The sequence below is a fragment of the Nannospalax galili genome, unplaced genomic scaffold (genome assembly GCF_000622305.1).
Source record: "Nannospalax galili isolate Female #2095 unplaced genomic scaffold, S.galili_v1.0 scaffold381, whole genome shotgun sequence".
NCBI lineage: Eukaryota > Metazoa > Chordata > Mammalia > Rodentia > Spalacidae > Nannospalax > Nannospalax galili.
Genome location: NW_008347312.1, coordinates 296,733 through 314,390, shown reverse-complemented (window position 1 = coordinate 314,390; position 17,658 = coordinate 296,733). Strand labels below are relative to the sequence as shown.

Here is a 17,658-nt window from a genome sequence, read left to right as displayed (position 1 = left end):
AAAAATATATATAGTGTATATATATATATACATACTAGTTCCTGTTTTCAACAATGTCAGTGTCTTTATATTGCATCTGTGTTTGCATTAAGCACCTACCATGTACCAGACACTGTTCCAGGTGTGGAAATACAGTTTCCCTGTCTGTGAGCAGGGATGATGATGTAACTGTAGCAGAATAAAGAAAAGCAGAAGCCTATCTGGCTCATGAGAAGTGACCAGTAACCAAGAGCAACTAGAATTCTGCCCCATTGCAGTCAAAATTTCATAGCTTTCTTTTTTGCTACCAGTGCCTAGCACATAGGCAGATGCTAAATAAGTACTTGGTGAATGAATGAATGGATGGCTGGAAAGTGAAGACACAGAGAATAGACTGCAGCATGGAGGGAGGGGGGCGATGGAGAGAAGAGATGGTATTTAGGAGGAACCCAGGGCCTCATACATGCTAGGCAAACCATCATTAAGCTACATCTCTAGCCCTTTAAAAAACTGAGGCAGAATTTCTCTAACTTGTCCAGGCTGGGCTTGAACTTCAGCTCCTCCTGCCTCCTGAGTAACTGGGGTTGCAGGTGTGCATACCCTGCCTACAGTGGTCTCTTTCCCAACTAACCAGACCTCTCCCCATGCAGGTATTCCAAGGTCAAGCATTTACTAAAGGACCTAGATGAGTTGATGGAAGCCGTTCTGGAAAAGATTCTGGCTCCAGAACTCAGCCACACCAACACTACCAGGACCCTGAACCTCGCCATCTGGAATCACACACCCCTGGTTCTTATTGATGAGCGGAACCCTGACCACCCTGTGGTTCTCGACTTGTTTGGGAACAACCACAATGGCAGCAGCCCAGACCCAGGAAGCACCTGCAACACTCAGGGGTGCAAGGTGGCCATGAGGCTAGTAAGTGTCTCGAACACACACACACCAAGCCATGGCCATCCAGAGAGGCTGTTGGGAGTCTTTAATAACATGGGACTTGCTGAAAAAACCCAGTGCTATTTTGTGTCTCCATAACTTTTGGAGGGGTGGTGCTGGACAGGGTCTCTCACTGGCCTGGGGCTTACCTAATTAGGCTAGGCTAGCTGACCAGCGAGCCCCAGGGATCTGCCTGTCTCACCTTCCCAGCACTTGGATTTCAAGCAAACACCACTTCACCCAGCTTCTTTATGTGAGTTCTGGAAATCAAACTCAGGTCCTCATGCTTGTGTGGCTGAGGTATTCCCCAAGACCTGTAAAGCATTTTTTAAGCTGCTGTGTTAGTCAAGACTCTTGGATATAAGTGAACCCAGCTCAAACTAATTTGTGCAAAGCAAGGGGTCATTGACACCCATAACTGAACTGTCCACAGATCGACTGGGTTCAGGAACAGGTGGCTCCAGTACCCACATGCTCTCCTGAGGACTAATCTCCCTCCCTCATGGTTCAAAACTTGTTCTCTCCTGGCTGACATCTCAGCCACTTAGCAATCTCTCCCTACAGTTCTTTCTCAGTAGAGGCAGCAAAGACCTAGTGCTAACTCTCCAGGTCACATATCGCTCTTAGACCAATCACTGTGGACTATGCGACAGCCTTCTATGATTGACCAGTCCTGGATCATGTGCTCTGCAGCCAGAGGTGATGTCAGTCTCACAAGGACATTAGCAGGGAGGAGACAGAGACCAAGAAACCAGTGCCCTCACCCAGGCTGAGGTGCTGCCAGATCTTAGAGCACTCTCCCTCCCTCAAGTGGAAAGAAGGCCTCATCAGGTGTCTGGTGTTCCGGAGCTCTGTTACAATCCAGATTTTTCATCCCTAGAGGGCCTGAGCAGGCAGTTCTGGGCCCGGGCCTGGGAACTTGCATTGTTAGTAGCTTCCCTGGTGACTGTAAGGGTTAGCCTCTAATGGGGACTAGGATGGGGTGCAGTCTTCGGAGGGGCAAGTATCTGCCTTGCTCAAGCACGTGGTCACAGCTTCTAAACCCCTCTACCTCCATTCAGACTAACAAATGGGATGGAGCCCAGGAGCTCACCACACATTTTAGGGTGTGGTCACAGGCTCCCCATTCAAAAAGCCAGCCCAGCCCTGCTGGCTACACTGGCTCTCAAGATGAGCCCTGTGTATGTATGTGTGCTTGTGTGTCTGTGTGTGTATGTGCATGCGGCTACATGTCTGTTCGCACAAACATTCTGGGTGTGTCTATGGATGTTTGTATATGTGTAATATATGTATTGTATGTATATATGCCTGCTTTTATCTAGCAGGGTTGGGGGAAAGCCCTTCTTCATAGTCTGAGCATCTTCCTCATGGCTAAGAAAATGCCAATGCCCTCCTCATAGCTTGCTGTCAGCATGGTAAGGGATCAGACACAGAAGGCTCTGGACAAAGCAAGGGTTCAATAATGTGATAGCTTCCTTGAAGGGTGACAAGGAGGTCTCCAGGAATAGGACTGAGGATGGTGCCCAGGCTGGCCATGCTTAGAGAGCTGTCTGTGAATGGAGATTGTTGTGTCCTGGATAGAGAAGGCCGGACTGCTGTGAGGACCAGTGACCCAGGTCACAGCTCCAGGGCTGACTCCGTCACCTTGTGCTTTGCTGTGGGGTGGCTTTGTGATTCAGCAGGCTCTGGCTGACAGATCTGTCCTTCCCAGAGCAGGGGAGGCTAGCAACTTCCTGAGTCAATTCTCTGTGTGGTCCACACAGCCTCCACATCAGAAAGTTTGGGAGTCAGAGGGCCCCAGAGCAAGCATGTGTACGTGTGCACATGCAAGTTTCCATGGGAACTCACACAAATGTGTGTCTATTGCACTCACACAGGTGTGCATGTATGTACATACCCTTGAAGTTATATTTATTACATTTACTTCAAGGAGGAAAATTTTCATTGTGGCCCACAGTGTCAGAGCCTGACAATCATGGTGGGGAAGGTATGGCCGAGCAGCTCAATTACATTATGTGGGCCAAGAAGCAAGGAGATTGGAAGTGATTGGGAAAACACAACCCCAAGGACCTGCCCCCAGTGACTTGCTTCCTCTGACTGCCACAGCCTCCCACATGGTACTACCAATTGGAGAACAAGCATTCAGAACATGAGTCCGGGCTAGGAATGTGTTCATTGGTAGACTGCATGCTGGCCTGCATGAAGCCCTGGATTCCATCCCCAGGTGTTGGTGGTACCTGCCTATAATCCCAGCACTGGGAAGGTAGAGGCAGGAGGATTAGAAGTTCAAGGTCATCTCTGGCTACCTAGTGAATTCTAGGCCAGCCGGAGCTACACAAGACCCTGTCTCAGAAAACAGTCTATGAGGGACACCAGATTCAGTCTACATTCTGATAGGTGGGGTTGTGGGTTGGTGTGGGTATGTGCACATGCAGCTATGATAAATACATCATGTGGCTGTGGATGTCAGAGAAAGCATGCATCTGTACAGGTGTCCGTGTGTGTGTATGTGTGCATGCAGCTATGATAAATACATCATGTGGCTGTGGATGTCAGAGAAAGCATGCATCTGTATAGGTGGCCGTGTGTGTGTGTGTGTGTGTGTGTGTGTGTTCATACCTAACAACACCAGTGGGTGCTGTATATAACCAGTCTCCAGCTGTGTATTCATGAACTTGAATGGGAACTCATTTCCCACTGCTACAGCACAGCCACAAGGCAGCTGACACAGTGCTGCTCTTGCTTTTCTGGGTTCCACAGAGCAGTGGCCCTGACAGCAGCCCTGATGCTTTTGGAAACCTCTCTTGCTTTCCACAGTGCAGCATCAATGGAACTGTGTGCACCTTTCGAAACTTTACCAGTGCCACCCAGGCTGTGACCGAGTGGTACATCCTGCAGGCCACCAACATCTTCTCACAAGTGCAGCGCCACGACCTGGTGGAAATGGGCTATGCCCCTGAAAGCATGATCCTGGCCTGCCTGTTTGGGACGGAGCCCTGTAGCCATCGGTGAGAGTCACCCCTGTCCCCTGATCTGACAGTGGAGCCTTTGAGTTAGCAGCCTTCCAGGGCTCAAATCCCACTCAGCTAGCACACAGGCTAGTCTGTGCCTTGGTGTCTTGGGACAATTCACTGAGGACACAGCTTGAGACAGGTTCATGATGCATGGAGGGCATCACTTTGGGAGAATTCTGCAAGGAAGGCAGGTAAGGAGGCCATCTCCCTAGCCTTCCACCGCTTCCCATATTTCTAGAGATAGGGTCTTGCTATATTGTTCAGCCTGGTGTGGAACTCCTAAGCTCAAGCTGATTCTCCTGCCTCAGTCTCACAGTATTGGGATCACAAGTGAGCACAATTACTCCGGGCTACTCCCAGTCATTTCTGAAGACTTGCTGGCCTCTGTCTGTCCAGGGGAGGTTTCTAGAGCAGACCCTCACTCTGGTTCCAAAGCCTGCCAGAGCTGGCACAGTTTCATTGTGTAACAGGCATTACCAACAAGTGAACAGTTGACACAGATGATGACCCAGAGTGTGGCCTTTGGGAGAGGACTGGCCACACCCCAGTAGCCTCCCCTCCCAGATAGCCTGCATCTGCCCAAGACAGTCACTTGGGAACACTGTTCTCACAGCCTAGGGTGAGGTCTCTCCAGAGCAGGGACTGGCTGTAGCCTGTTCACTCTGCTCTCTCCCTGTGTCTCCCAGCACATATACATATATATGTGTATAGGTAGAAACAGAAACACAGAGATATAGACACAGAGAGACTCTGTGGTACCCACTGAAAGCTCTTGTTCCCCTCTGGGCCTTTGTCAATGTTATGCCGCTCCAGAGGTTACCTTTCCCTCCCCACCCACTAGACCTCACCACCTCTTCTTCACCTTTCAAGTCTCTGCTTAGGCCCCACCTTGACCAAGACACCTTCCAGACCCACTCCCAACCCCCTGGGGAATTAGGTGTCACCCTCACACCTGGCTTATCTCTGTTGATGGCTTTACCACATATTATAGTTTACTCAACAAATATTTACTGAATGTCTGTGCATTGCTGCATTGTATGCCAGGCCCTGGAAATAGAGGTGAACAGTAACAGCCCAGATGTTTTGTTCGTCACAGCATGCTAGGCATCCTGCTCTCAGCTGGGTCCTGAAAAATGCTGTTGTCCTGGGGATGAACTAACAGCTGGGGAGAGGTAAGGGATACTTTGGAGCTCATCGGCTAGTGAAGGACAGAGCCAGAAATCAATTCAGGCAGACTAGCTCTGGGCCTGTGTTCTTGACCTCTGGGCTGTCAATCTGCAGCTTCAAAGTCATTGCCCTCCTTGGGCCTAGGGTCCACAGCAGGAGCAGTGGTAAACAAGCAGCTAAATAGGGGTGATTTCCCAGTCTGATACATGAAAGGGAATAAAGAGGTGGAATTGTGAGGGGCAGTTCACCTCCCCTCCTGGCTGAACTGCCACCAATCAATCTCTCACCAGACATGGTTTTGATCAATTCCTCCCCCATCCCCAACCACCACTATTCCTTCCCAAATGCATATGTTCTTTTCTTCCTTTCTTAAGCCCAGAAGTCCACTTAGTGTGCTTGGCTGTAGGGCCATCTTCTGGAGCATGGGTAGTCTCTCAGAGGCTGCATCCCTGAAGGAACCAGATTCTTCCTCCCCACACAGTCACTGTCTGTAGTTCCTCAGCTAGGGGTGGACTTCCTGACCACCTCCCCGCTCCATGCTGGGATTTTGTCTGACTTGCATGGGTCTTGTGCATGTTGTCACAGCTGCTGCAAGTTCGTATGTGCTCACCTGCTGTAGCCCAGAAAATACTGTTTTACTGTAGTCATCCACTGCCTCTGGCTTTTATAATCTTTCTGCTTCCTCTTCCAAGTCTCATTTAGGGTTAAGAATTCTGAAATCTCTAATTTTTTACACATTGACCAGTTATGGGTCTCTGTGTTAATCACTAATTACTGTAAAAAGAAATTTCTCTGATGAGGCTTGAGATGCATTCCTTTATGGGTATAACAATGTCTTTAGGAGCCAGTTTAATACTATGTCCACTTAGCAGACTAATAGGAGTAGGTTCTCCCCTAGGGCCTCTGACATACCTAGGCTCGGATTCTTGGCCCAGTTAATGGTGCCAGGCATGAGTTCCGTCTTGTGAAACAGGCCTTAAATCCAATCAGAAAGTAGTTGGTTACTCCCACAAAATTCATGCCACTATTGCACCAGTGTGGATATCTTGCCCCAGACGTCATAGGCTACCAAATAAAAAGGCTAGTGCCAGATATGGGTTACCTCTGGGGGTGAGGATCGTGCATGGAGAGGTCAGAGGACAATTTACAGGAGTCAGTTCTCTCCTTCCACCATATGTGTTCAGGGGATTGAACTCAGGCTGTCAGTCTTGGTGGCACATGTCTTTACCCACTGAATCATCTTTCTGTATGCCAAGCACCTCGGGATCTCATAGAAATCTCTTCCTTTAGCCACCCAAGTACTGGAATTTCAGGAATGCGCCACCATACCCAGCTTGTGATTGTTTTGGTTTGGTTTGGTTTTTGAGACAGGGTCTCACTGTGTAGCCCTGGCTGGCCTTAGAACTAGCTATGTTGACCAAGCTGGCCTCAATCTCACAGAGATCTACCTGTCTCTGCCTTCCAACTGCTAGGATTAAAGCATGAAATTTTTGCACACGTAAGAGCACACAATGTTTGCCCTTCTCACACTTGTGGATTTAGTTTCTGTTCATCTATAGGTGACTTCCTTTTCTCTCACACAATTCATTTATTGAAAGATCTGGGTTATTAAGTTCCCCACTTTCCGTGGTATCTTTTAGCATGCTCTCCTGACCCGGTTCTTGCTAACAGCTGAGTTTCCATCCTACATGCTCTCATTTTTGAGACAAGACTTCCTCCTCTTTAATCATTACCTTTATCAAACCAGAAACATTTTTCAATTTTTAAAATTATTGTATGGAGGGAGATGCAAGTGTGCTGTAGTGTGCATGTGAAAGTCAGAGAACAACTTTTGGGACTTGACTTTCTCCTTCCAATGTGGGTCCCAGGAATTGAACTCAGGCCATTGGGGTTGTGTGGCAACTTTTTTTTTACCTGCTAAGCCACCTTACCACTCAACAATCATAGGGACTAAACTATTAAACAACCCATTTAAATCATTTGGGTCTTGACATAAACTGTAAAAACTACTGGTATTTTTTGAGACAAATGGCAATTGGAACTGAATATTTAATAAGCATCATTAAGGGATTTTGCTAATTATGTTGAATGTGGTAATAATACTATTTCGGAGAGCTCATACTTTTAGAAATATACATGAAAACCCTCATAAAGCCACATACAGTGGTGCACACCTATAACCCTAGCAGAGAGAGGCAGAGGCAGGAAAAGCTCAAGTTTCAGGCCAACCTGGGTTGTACAGTGAGACCCTATCTTGAAAGTCTAAAAGCAAAGGGGTTAGACTATGGATGCAGCTTTCTCTGCATGGGACTAAGGCAAGCATCTGAAAGTTTTTTCATAATTCATAAAGGCTAAAGCAGCCCAGCCCCTGAGACTCCTTTTCTCCCTCATCTCCTCTGGCTTCCACGGGAGGGATGGACCAGAAATAAAGACCTATGGCTCACCTCTCCCTCCTGGTGCCTCTCTGAGAGGGTATGATGGACAGGCAGCAACCTGCTGACTCCCCTGTTCCACAGACCAGGACAGCAGGCCATGGGGGAAGCGCCCTGCCCTCCAGCCTACACTGTTTCTTTTAGGAACTTCACGCCCATCTTCTACCCTGATTATGGCAACTGCTACATTTTCAACTGGGGCATGACAGAGAAGGCACTTCCTTCGGCCAACCCTGGGGCTGAATTCGGTGAGTTTGGGTTCATCAAGGAACTAGATTCATGAGACTCTAAACCCCAACACATGGGGCTGAAAGACTCTGGTGTCAGGTGTGAGACTGAGGGATAACTGGAGGCCAGCACAGAGAAGCCAAGGCCACTGCCAACTGAGCCTCAACTGTGAACCAAGAGGCCCAGCAGGTGTCTTCTCAGTTACTGTCTTCCCAGTGCCAAGATCCCCGGGGTTGGGACTGGTGTTCCCCTTTTAAAGCTGGTGAGCACGGTGAGGGTTCAAAAGCAGTGCAGCCTTGTGATGGGCTCAGGCGCATGCTGGGATCAACACCCAGCTCCACCATTAGCTTGAGGGGTGACCCATGGCTGAGATGTCAGCCTCAAGGCCTCAGTTTCTCCTTTCAGAGCTCAGTACATGGTAGCACTGCATGACACAGAATAACATGCACAGCTCTTAAGTCATAACAACCTTATGTGAGGAAGCCACTTCACCATGCCACTGGTGTGCTGGACACTCAGCTGTTCTTACACACCTTGTCCAAGGCCACCAGTGGCTACAGGCACTTGCTGTTAGCCTCTCTGCTGTAGCGGCTGCATCAGAGGCAGGCAGAGAGGAGTGAAGAGCAGAGGCAGTGGAACATGGCTGATGATAGATGCTCATCCCACTGGCTTGTCCTCTAGAGAACAGCTGGCAAAATCTGGGTGTGGTGATACATACTTGTAATCCTAACACTTGGGAAGCTAAAATGGGACTATCACAAGTTCGAGACCAGCCTCGGCTACAGTCTGAGACATTGGAGAGGCAGAGAGACAGAGACACAGAAAGGCACATAGACTGAAAAGGTAGTCATCAAAAGGCAGCTGGCCTTCCTTGACCATCAGGACTGCTGACCAAGGTGATGAGATGGCCACCTTCACCTAGCCCTCATGAGTGAAAACGCTGTCACAGAGCTACTGGGCCACTCACTTGAAAGGCACGTGACTACAACAAGGAGTCAGTGGGCCTGGTTAGAACTCCAGCAACTCCACTTCCTCCCAGAGCGCCCTTAGAGACATCCCTTCACCTCTTGTGCCTCAGTTTCCTCACCTGTAAAATGAAGATAACAGTACCTATCAAAGGAGCTCTTGTGAGCATCCAATGAAATCTTTTGTAATAAAGTACCTTCACAGTCAGGCCTGATGGTACAGGCCTGTGACCTCAGCACTCAGGAGGCTGAGACTGGAAGATCACGAGTTTGGGACGAGCCTAGACTGCATAGCCAGACCCTGTCTTAAAAAAGCACCTCTCCCAGAAATCAGCACGTATGTAGCAAGTGAAAAGTGGTAGCTCTGATTGTCCCAGGCAGAGACAGTCTTCATCCCCTCACACCAGCTCAGGGCTGGGAGTGGAAAGTCAGGTCAGGCCTTTTAACCCAGCAGTTAAATGGGGAAGACAGTAAGAATCACCCAAGTGAGGCAAGTACTAGGAAAGTTCCAGAGCAAGGAGAGGGTAAAAGGAAGCTGGCAGTCAGGAAAGCTGCTGAAGGAAATGCTACTGGGCTGAAATCTGAAGAAAGGAGGGGTGGGAACAGCATTCCAGAGCTAGGGAACAGCGCCTGCAGAGGCCCAGCAAGGAGCTCCGTCACTGCAAAGGACTTAATAGGAAGAATGGGGTCAGGTGTTTCATGGGATGAAACAGGTTAGGCAGTGTGGGTGGGCAGGGTGTGCTGTGCAGAAGACACTGTGGATAGGGCAAAAGAGCCCAGGACAAGATGATGGAACTCTGGGGTCTGAGTTTGATGGGCCCCAGAAAACCTCTTGACTGAATGAGGCTTAGACATGGGTGGTTGGTCTCCCTTCTGTCTGGGGGTAGGAGGGCTGAATTCAGCAGCCCTCACTACCCTTCCCTACAGGTTTAAAGTTGATCCTGGATATTGGCCAGGAGGACTACGTCCCCTTCCTGGCATCCACAGCAGGGGCCAGGCTGATGCTCCATGACCAGAGGACATACCCCTTCATCCGAGAAGAGGGCATCTATGCCATGACAGGAACGGAGACATCCATCGGGGTGCTAGTGGTACAGCCAGGGCACCAGGGAAGCCTGAGGGGGGAGGGCTGAGGATAAACGCATCCCTGTTCATACTGACCTTGAATGGCCTGAGGGTAGTATCCAGGGCCCCCATCCCACCCTTGCCTACCACAAACCCCAATGCTTGGCCATGCTCTGGAAGCAGTATCCTCTGGTGCCCTCTCTGGTGCCTGCCAGGACTTACAGCTTCCCATTCCCCTTACAGTGTCTGGTTGGCTCCACGGGAGAGACCTTCAAAGAGGGTTTCCTAGGGGTTACCAGGGGTCTCCATGAGCCACCTCTCCCCACAGGACAAGCTGCAGCGCAAGGGGAAGCCCTACAGCCCGTGTACCATGAACGGTTCTGATGTGGCCATTCAAAACCTCTACAGCAACTACACCACCACCTACTCCATCCAGGTGTGAAGGCAGTACAGGCTTGGTGACCATGGAGCCCTCTGGAAGAGCTGGGCTAACTCTGCCTGATTTTATTTGAGATAGAGTCTCCCTATGTAGCCCAGGCTGACCTGGAATTCACAATCTTCCTGCTTCAGGCATGCAGCGGCAGGCTGGACTATTGTAATGTAGGTGACCCTGGCGCTGCTGCAGAGACGAAAGTTCTGGGTTCCAGCCAGGGCCAGGTGCTGGCCATCTCTCATCATCCTTGGGAAGATGTCCCTGGGGGGCGGGGAGCTGGGGGGACATGAGATTTAGCTCTCATGTGTGAGCTGTGCTGAGAAGGACCTGAACCAATTTCGTTATTTGATCCCTTCAGCCTCTCCTCTGGGCTACCAATATGCCAACAGCAACAGTACTTATAAATGTATTCATTGCAGCAGGCTGGCCATGTGCAAGGCAGGCACTGTTGCAAGTAATTTACATGCGTTACATCATACAATCCTTGCAGCACCTGGAGGATGTACATGCTATTAGCAGCCCTTGTATAGGAATGAGGAAATGGGTTTTACAGACCCCCATCTGAATGCCTCATCAATTTACCTAGTCAGTTTCTCTCTTGGGTTACTGCCCTCAGCCTCCCTTGCTGTGTCTGGGAATTTCCTCTCCTCCTGATCTCTGAGGCCAGTCTGTCCCTCCACAGCCCTGAGAAGACACACCAATCCTTGAGAGAACCAAACTGACCACTCACCGACTTTCTCCCAGCCTAGCTTGCCTTCTGAGATGAGGAAACAGGCAAACCAGGGGTGCCTACCTCCATGTCTGGGAGTCCTGAGTTTAGTGTTGTTTCTGTTTGGCCTTTCTATCTACCTGCCCACCTGTCCAGTCACCCCATTTCCATTCAGGATGGCTTGGCCACTTTCTGTCTGGGGGCTTCTGTCTGCCATGGAGAGCTCAGGGTACTTCCTATGCCTCCAGAGGGACAGAGGAGCACAGGAAGGCAGGAAACACAGAGGAGGAAACCCAAGCCTGTCAGAAGTTCTGTCCACTTGCTGCCAGGAGCAGCCTGGGCTGTCCCAGTCTCAGTGACAGGGTTGGGACAACACCTGCTTTCCAGGTGAAAGGACGAGGTCTAGAGGTGTGCAAGACATGCACCCAAGTCAGAGCTTCCCTAATCCCTGCTACCTCTTCTGGGTCCTGCTGGCTCCTCTTGGCCATGCCTCCAAATCTGCTGGTCAGCCCAATCTCTTGCCAGGAGACTCCAGAGGCCCCTGCAAGAGAAGGGCAGCTGTACTGCCTGGATGAGAGGGCAGGGGAGAAGGGAAGGGGCAAGCAGAGGCAAGAGGAGCCTATATGGGTTAGGGGCAGGCAACAGTAGTCTGCACTTACAACACAGGACAGGGAAGAAACAGATGTAATAATTGTTTACCAAGCCCCTGATGCTGCACTAAGTTCTCCAACCTTGGGAGGCAGGTGTTGCACCCTGTTTCTTTGTGAGTAAACTGAGGCTCAGAGGTTAATCACTTGCCCCACGACACATTTGGTTTGTGAGTGGACAGAAAACAGGTTGGAATGACCTAAACACTGGGATGTTGGGACACTGCAAAAGTCTCACTACATCAGTCCCTTAAAGATCATTCTTCTTCCCTCCTTGTGGGTCCCCTCTACCATGAAGCAGCTCCGAGAAGGTTGCCTGCCATCCCTTTCTGAGTACTGCAGAGTTCAGAAGAGTGCTGGACTTCACAGGCAGAGCTGTTAGCGTCCTTGAGGCAGATCACTCTCACCCATGCCATCTACAGGACCCAGCCCTGGATGGAAAGAGTGGGGCTGCTAGGACCCAGGCCAAGTCCCTGTGCAAGACCCAAGGAACTGCCATGAGGTCAATGTGCAAGAGCAACCATGACTTGATGACAGTCTGCTTGCTACAGCTTCTTAGCCTGAAGGACATTTCTGGTCCCAGGCTCTCTTGGCCTGGCTAGAACTTCTCTGGGCTTCTTCCTTCTGGTACCAGAGTAAGACCATCTCCTACCACATCTAAGATCTCTTTTATACCCCCAGGCCTGTCTTCATTCCTGCTTCCAAGACCACATGATCCGTAACTGTAACTGTGGTCACTACTTGTACCCACTGCCCCCAGGGGAAAAATACTGCAACAACCAGGACTTCCCAGACTGGGGTAAGTACGAGGCTGGATGGATGTGACTACAGGGTGGGGTAAGAGCTCCATCCCAGGGGGACCTTCTCCCCAACCCACAACCCTCCCAGGCCTTCTTCCACAAGAACCTAGCCTCTTTTTCCTTCCTTCACTCCTTGAAGTACATGCTTTAAGACCCATAGGTGTTGGGGTGAATTATCCCTCTGGGTAGACTATGTGCCACATACATGCCTACACATGTGAGCCAGTGAGTGGGGCTGCTGCAGTATGTGATGTGCATGCACTTGTCTTCAGATGCATGTGAAAAAGTGTATCTGTTTGTGTCTAATTACACAGAGTGCTGTATCACTGTAGTATGTGTGTGCTCACAAGCAGATAAATTGCTTCTGGTGTCTGCCTGCACACACAAGACTATGCATCCATCCTCAGCATGAGGGGACCTAGGCTAGGAGGAGACTGTGAAGAAGATGCCTCTGTGATGGTGGCCTCCAAGGGCAGCTACAGTCAAAGAACAAATCCCCACTGGGTTCCCACTGAGGAGGAGCCTAGGGGACCTGGGTGCTCAAAGTCAGTCCAGGGGTGCACTCAGCAGTCATGGGTCCTATCATCAACATAATACACAAAAGAGGCATTTTTTTCAGGTCATTCATCTTACTGTATGTGACCTCAGAAGCCATCCTCTGGGCAGGGATGTGGAGGGAATCAAAGGACACTCTGACCTGCTGAGCTGGGTCTAGGACACTGAAGGGTGCCATCTCAGGCTGGGCTGGGGCAAGATGGCTGTGGGGAGGGCTGTGGAGTGATGACCTCTGAGACACAGGGCTTGGACTGAGTCTCCCTTAAATGGTCTGGGGGAAGGAGAGTAGAGGCTTTCTGGGGGAAGGAGGACCCCCAGAAGCAGCCCTCCTGGCTCCTGACCGCCTTCCTCTCTCCCGAGCAGCCTATTGCTACCTAAGCCTGCAGATGAGTGTAGTCCAGAGAGAGACGTGCCTCAGCATGTGCAAGGAGTCCTGCAAGTGAGTGTGGCATGCAGGATGCATGGTGCCACCAGGGGTAGGGCGAGGAGGGCACAGGGATGGCGGGACAGCAACAGGGCTGGCTTCTCTCTTCCAGTGATACCCAGTACAAAATGACCATCTCCATGGCTGACTGGCCTTCTGAAGCCTCTGAGGTGAGATGGTGGAAGGCCAAGCTCCTGGTCCTCTGTCTTTGCATTGAGGACTGGTCTGAATTTTTAGCAGGGGTCTTTTCCCTCCCTCCCCCTCCCTCTTTATCTTGTCCGTCTGTCTCCCTTCCTTCCCTCTCTAGTCCTCCTCTTCCATCAATACTTCCCCAGGCACTATGCCAGGGACAGGCAAGAGTTTTTTCCTTATGGAGTTTGCAGCCCAGTTGGAGGGAGTCAGTATATATAGAGGAAAAGATCATTTCAAAGTCATGGCTGTGAAGGACTTAAGCAATGAGCAAGGGGGAAAAGGAGGGAGCACTTTAGACCATAGGTCAGAGAAGGTCTAAGGAGGTGGGTGCATATGAGCCAGGGCTGGAGGCAGAGCTGGCATGATCAGTGCCAGGGGGATTCTGGGCAGTGGGAACAGCAAGTAATATGGCCGGAGGAAGGGATGATATGGAGACAAGACAGCTAGGGAGCCGAACTCCTGCTTCTGACAGCAACCAGGCTTCTCCTGTCTCTCCTGCTCCCACCCCAAGGCTCAAGCTTCAGGAAGGTATAGGGCTGCCCTCCCCTCCCACACACACAGCAGCAGCAGGGCTGTGCCTGGGAGAAAATGTGCGGACACCCTTTCCTTCAGCTGCCTTCTTGGGTTCTAGGACTGGATTTTCCACGTCTTGTCTCAGGAGCGGGACCAGAGCACCAATATCACCCTGAGCAGGTGAGACTGGAGTCTGGACAGGGTTGGGGAAGGCAACAAAGTGGGGGAACCAAAGCTCAGGCGGGGTCTGAACACTCATGGAGCAGCTGCCCAAATACCTTCTGCTGTTCAGATCCACGTACAAAACTAGAGGAGGAAGCTCCGGGGGTTGAGAGGGGAAAAGGCAGCAGATGGCTCAGGGACTACCACCCCCTAGCAGAGGAGTCTGCTCCTCCATCTGTCAGCACCTCTCCATCACCCATCTCTCCATTCTTTTTTAAAATTGTGTGTGTGTGTGATGTATATGTGGATGCTCACATGCATGGCATGCACATGCAAGTCAGAGGGTGTTTGTGGAGTCAATTCTATCCTTCCACCTTTACATGGGTTCTAAATATCGAACTTAGGCCATCAGGCTTGCACAGCAAGTACTTTAGTCACAAAGCCATCTCTCCAACCCCAATCCTCCCATTCTTCCCTATCCACCCATCCACTCCCCCACCTTCCATCTATTCTTCACAAACATTCCAAGTGCAGGGAAGACAGGGTCTACACTACCAGGAAGCTCTAGTAGTGATATAAAAAGGGCGCCCAGCAAGGAATGTTTTGCATCAGCCCCCACTCCTTTAGGAACAGGGAAGAGGAGATTAAGAGTGCCTGAGAGAAGGGAGTCTTAACAGGTGACACCTTAGAAGTAGGAGCTGCTCCAGCAATCAAAGAGGCCAAGATGTCCAGGCAGAGGACAGAGCCCTGGGCAATGGCTTGCAGATATGAGATGGCACAGCCTTTCCAAGGACTTGTGTAACAGAGCTGCTCCTCTGTCACCTTCTCAGCCCCATGTGTCCTGGTCACCCCTACTTGAGGCTTCCACAATTTGAAGATAGGTGGCTGTGCCACCACAGGCCCAGAAGTGACCTGAGGGGCCATCTCAGATCAGAAGGTCCCTTAGGAAAATGGCAGAAATGGGAATGAAGAATGGGTCCACAGGACAGGTGCTGGGCACACCCTTTGTGGTAAGACCCAGAGCAAGTGGGAAGGGCAGCACTTACAGGTCTGACTTGGATGTCCCCACTCCTAGGAGCAGGAGTGAAATTCAGACTGGAAGAGGGCTGGGTGTCCTTGAGTGCCCTTCCTGTGTGTGTGCATGTGTGCATCCATGCCCTGAAGAGCACCATGGTCCCAGCCCATTTTTCTGCCTCCTGTAGGAAGGGCGTTGTCAAGCTCAACATCTACTTTCAAGAATTCAACTACCGTACCATTGAGGAATCTCCTGCCAACAATGTGAGTGTGGGAGACTTTTGATCCCCAAGTCCCAGGGATGGGACTAGGAGCCCCCTAAAGCTGGGCTAGATGAAAGAATCTGTGGGCACCCCACCCACACCTGGCCCTCAGCTTCCTGTTCCCCACAGATCGTCTGGCTGCTGTCTAATCTGGGAGGTCAGTTTGGCTTCTGGATGGGGGGCTCGGTGTTGTGCCTCATTGAGTTTGGAGAGATTATCATCGACTTCATTTGGATCACCATCATCAAGCTGGTGTCCTCCTGCAAAGGCCTGCGCAGAAGACGAGCCCAGACATCCTATGCTGGCCCACCACCTACTGTGGCCGAGCTAGTGGAGGCCCACACTAACTTTGGCTTCCAGCCTGACACCACCAACCACAGCTCCCATGCCGAGGTTTACCCTGACCAGCAGTCTCTGCCCATTCCAGGCACGCCACCCCCCAACTATGACTCCCTGCGGCTCCATCCACTGGACACCATGGAGTCAGAGAATGAAGGTGATGCCATCTAGACTCCACCTCACTCAGCAGATGGCAAACTTGAAGCTTAAAAGCTACAACCATTGCCAGTGCCTCATTTTATGACATCTTGTCCAAAGAGCCAGAATCACAAATGTCCAAGCCAGAGCTCATATCCCTCTACAGAAAGCCAGCTGGTCAGTCCCAGACTGAAGGCTGGGTAGGCCAAGATGCTGGTGCCAGAATACAGCAACTCCATCACCTGGTTCCTCCACATACCTTCCACTCTTTGCCCTGTATTCTTTTGGCCTCACATGTCCTTAGCTTCCAGAGACCCCTTAGGCCCCCCTCTTGATGGCAGCAGCCAGTCACCATTTGCCCTAGAAATGGACACACTGTGCTTTTGTTCCACCAGAATCAGTGACCTGTCCCTGGTTGGCCTTGGCTGGCCTCTCAACAAGCTTGGGGGCCAGTGTGCTGGAAAACAGAGGGAACATTGGGTATGGAGGCCTGCCGGGCGGGGGGGGTGGTACATGCCTTGTTACAGAAAAAAAAAAAAAAAAAAAAAAAAACAGAAAAGAGATTTGTCCCGCTAGGTAGCCAGAGTGTCTGGGGCTAGAAGGGCAGCCATGCAGATTTGTGAACAAAGAACTTTTAAGCAGGTCAGGGGCAGTATTAGCTTGGGACTCTTACAAGTTGTCCCCAAAGCAATGGCCAGAGGGCCCTAGCAATGCCACCTGAACAACTACTTTGGGTTGCAAAGACAAAGAGAAAAATACAGACTGGCTTAAGCAAAACCAAACATGAAGGGGCCACCTGTTGTGGTTAGTTTTTGTCAACTTGGGAAGAGGAACTTCATTTGAGGAATTTCCTCCATCAGACTGCCATGTGGCATGTCTGTGGGGCATTTTCTTGATAGCCAATTGATGTGAAAAGGCCCATCCCACTGTGGGTGGTGTCATCCCTGAGTAGGTGGGTCTGTGCTATATAAGAAAAGTAGCTGAGGGGCTGGAGACATGGCTCAGCCGTTAAGAGCACTGGTTGTTCTTTTAGAGGACCCAGGTTCAGTTCCCAGCACCCATACAGTAGCTAACAACCATCTATAACTTCAGTTTCAGGGGATCTGACGCCCTCTTCTGTCTTCCGTGGGCATTGCACAACATGGGTGCACTTATATGCATGTGGGCAATATACTCATACACATAAAAATTTAAAAAGTAGCTGAAGCCAGGGGAAGCAAGCCACTAAACAGTGTTTCTCCATGGTCTCTGCTTTAGTTCCTATCTCCAGGTTCCTGGTTTGGCTACCCTAGATGATGAACTGTAATTTTTAAGTCAAATAAACCCTTTCCTTCCCAAGTTGATTTTGGTCAGTGTTTCATCACAACCACAGAAAAACCTATACTGAGTTCAATATTGTATAACTGTATTAATTCAACTGTGAACCTAAAAATTTTATAGTCACTTCTGAAAGAGATGTATCTTTGTTCTGGAAATTGAGTATGTTAAAGCTGTAATGAAATGCTTCTCCTAAAAAATTTTTTAAAAAATGATTTCTCCAGAAAATTTTTTTAAAAATTAAAAAAAAAAAAGAAAGAAAAAGAAAAACCAAACGAGAACACCTATAATGCCAGCTCTTGGAAGGCCCTCCTGTCTCAACAGGAGGATGACAAGTTCAAGCTTAGACTGACATAGACTGTCTCAAAA

General features: G+C 50.1%; 1 protein-coding gene across 3 annotated transcripts in view; it reads left to right on the top strand.

The window, feature by feature from the left end:
* The window catches only part of Scnn1b (sodium channel epithelial 1 beta subunit), a 57,578-nt gene extending 41,060 nt beyond the window's left edge, over window positions 1–16,518 (top strand). For 2 of the 3 annotated variants that reach the window (XM_029568670.1, XM_008843818.2), the window contains exons 3-13: window positions 630–897; window positions 3,730–3,920; window positions 7,670–7,773; window positions 9,646–9,809; window positions 10,112–10,219; window positions 12,254–12,371; window positions 13,291–13,366; window positions 13,464–13,521; window positions 14,175–14,236; window positions 15,421–15,496; window positions 15,625–16,518. In XM_029568670.1, coding sequence (XP_029424530.1) covers window positions 630–897; window positions 3,730–3,920; window positions 7,670–7,773; window positions 9,646–9,809; window positions 10,112–10,219; window positions 12,254–12,371; window positions 13,291–13,366; window positions 13,464–13,521; window positions 14,175–14,236; window positions 15,421–15,496; window positions 15,625–16,005 — 1,606 coding nt within the window. In that variant the 3' untranslated portion in view covers window positions 16,006–16,518. The remainder of the gene's footprint in view (window positions 1–629; window positions 898–3,729; window positions 3,921–7,669; window positions 7,774–9,645; window positions 9,810–10,111; window positions 10,220–12,253; window positions 12,372–13,290; window positions 13,367–13,463; window positions 13,522–14,174; window positions 14,237–15,420; window positions 15,497–15,624) is intronic. The other variant, XM_029568671.1, reaches the window with a different exon arrangement.
* The last annotated feature ends 1,140 nt before the right edge of the window (window positions 16,519–17,658 follow it).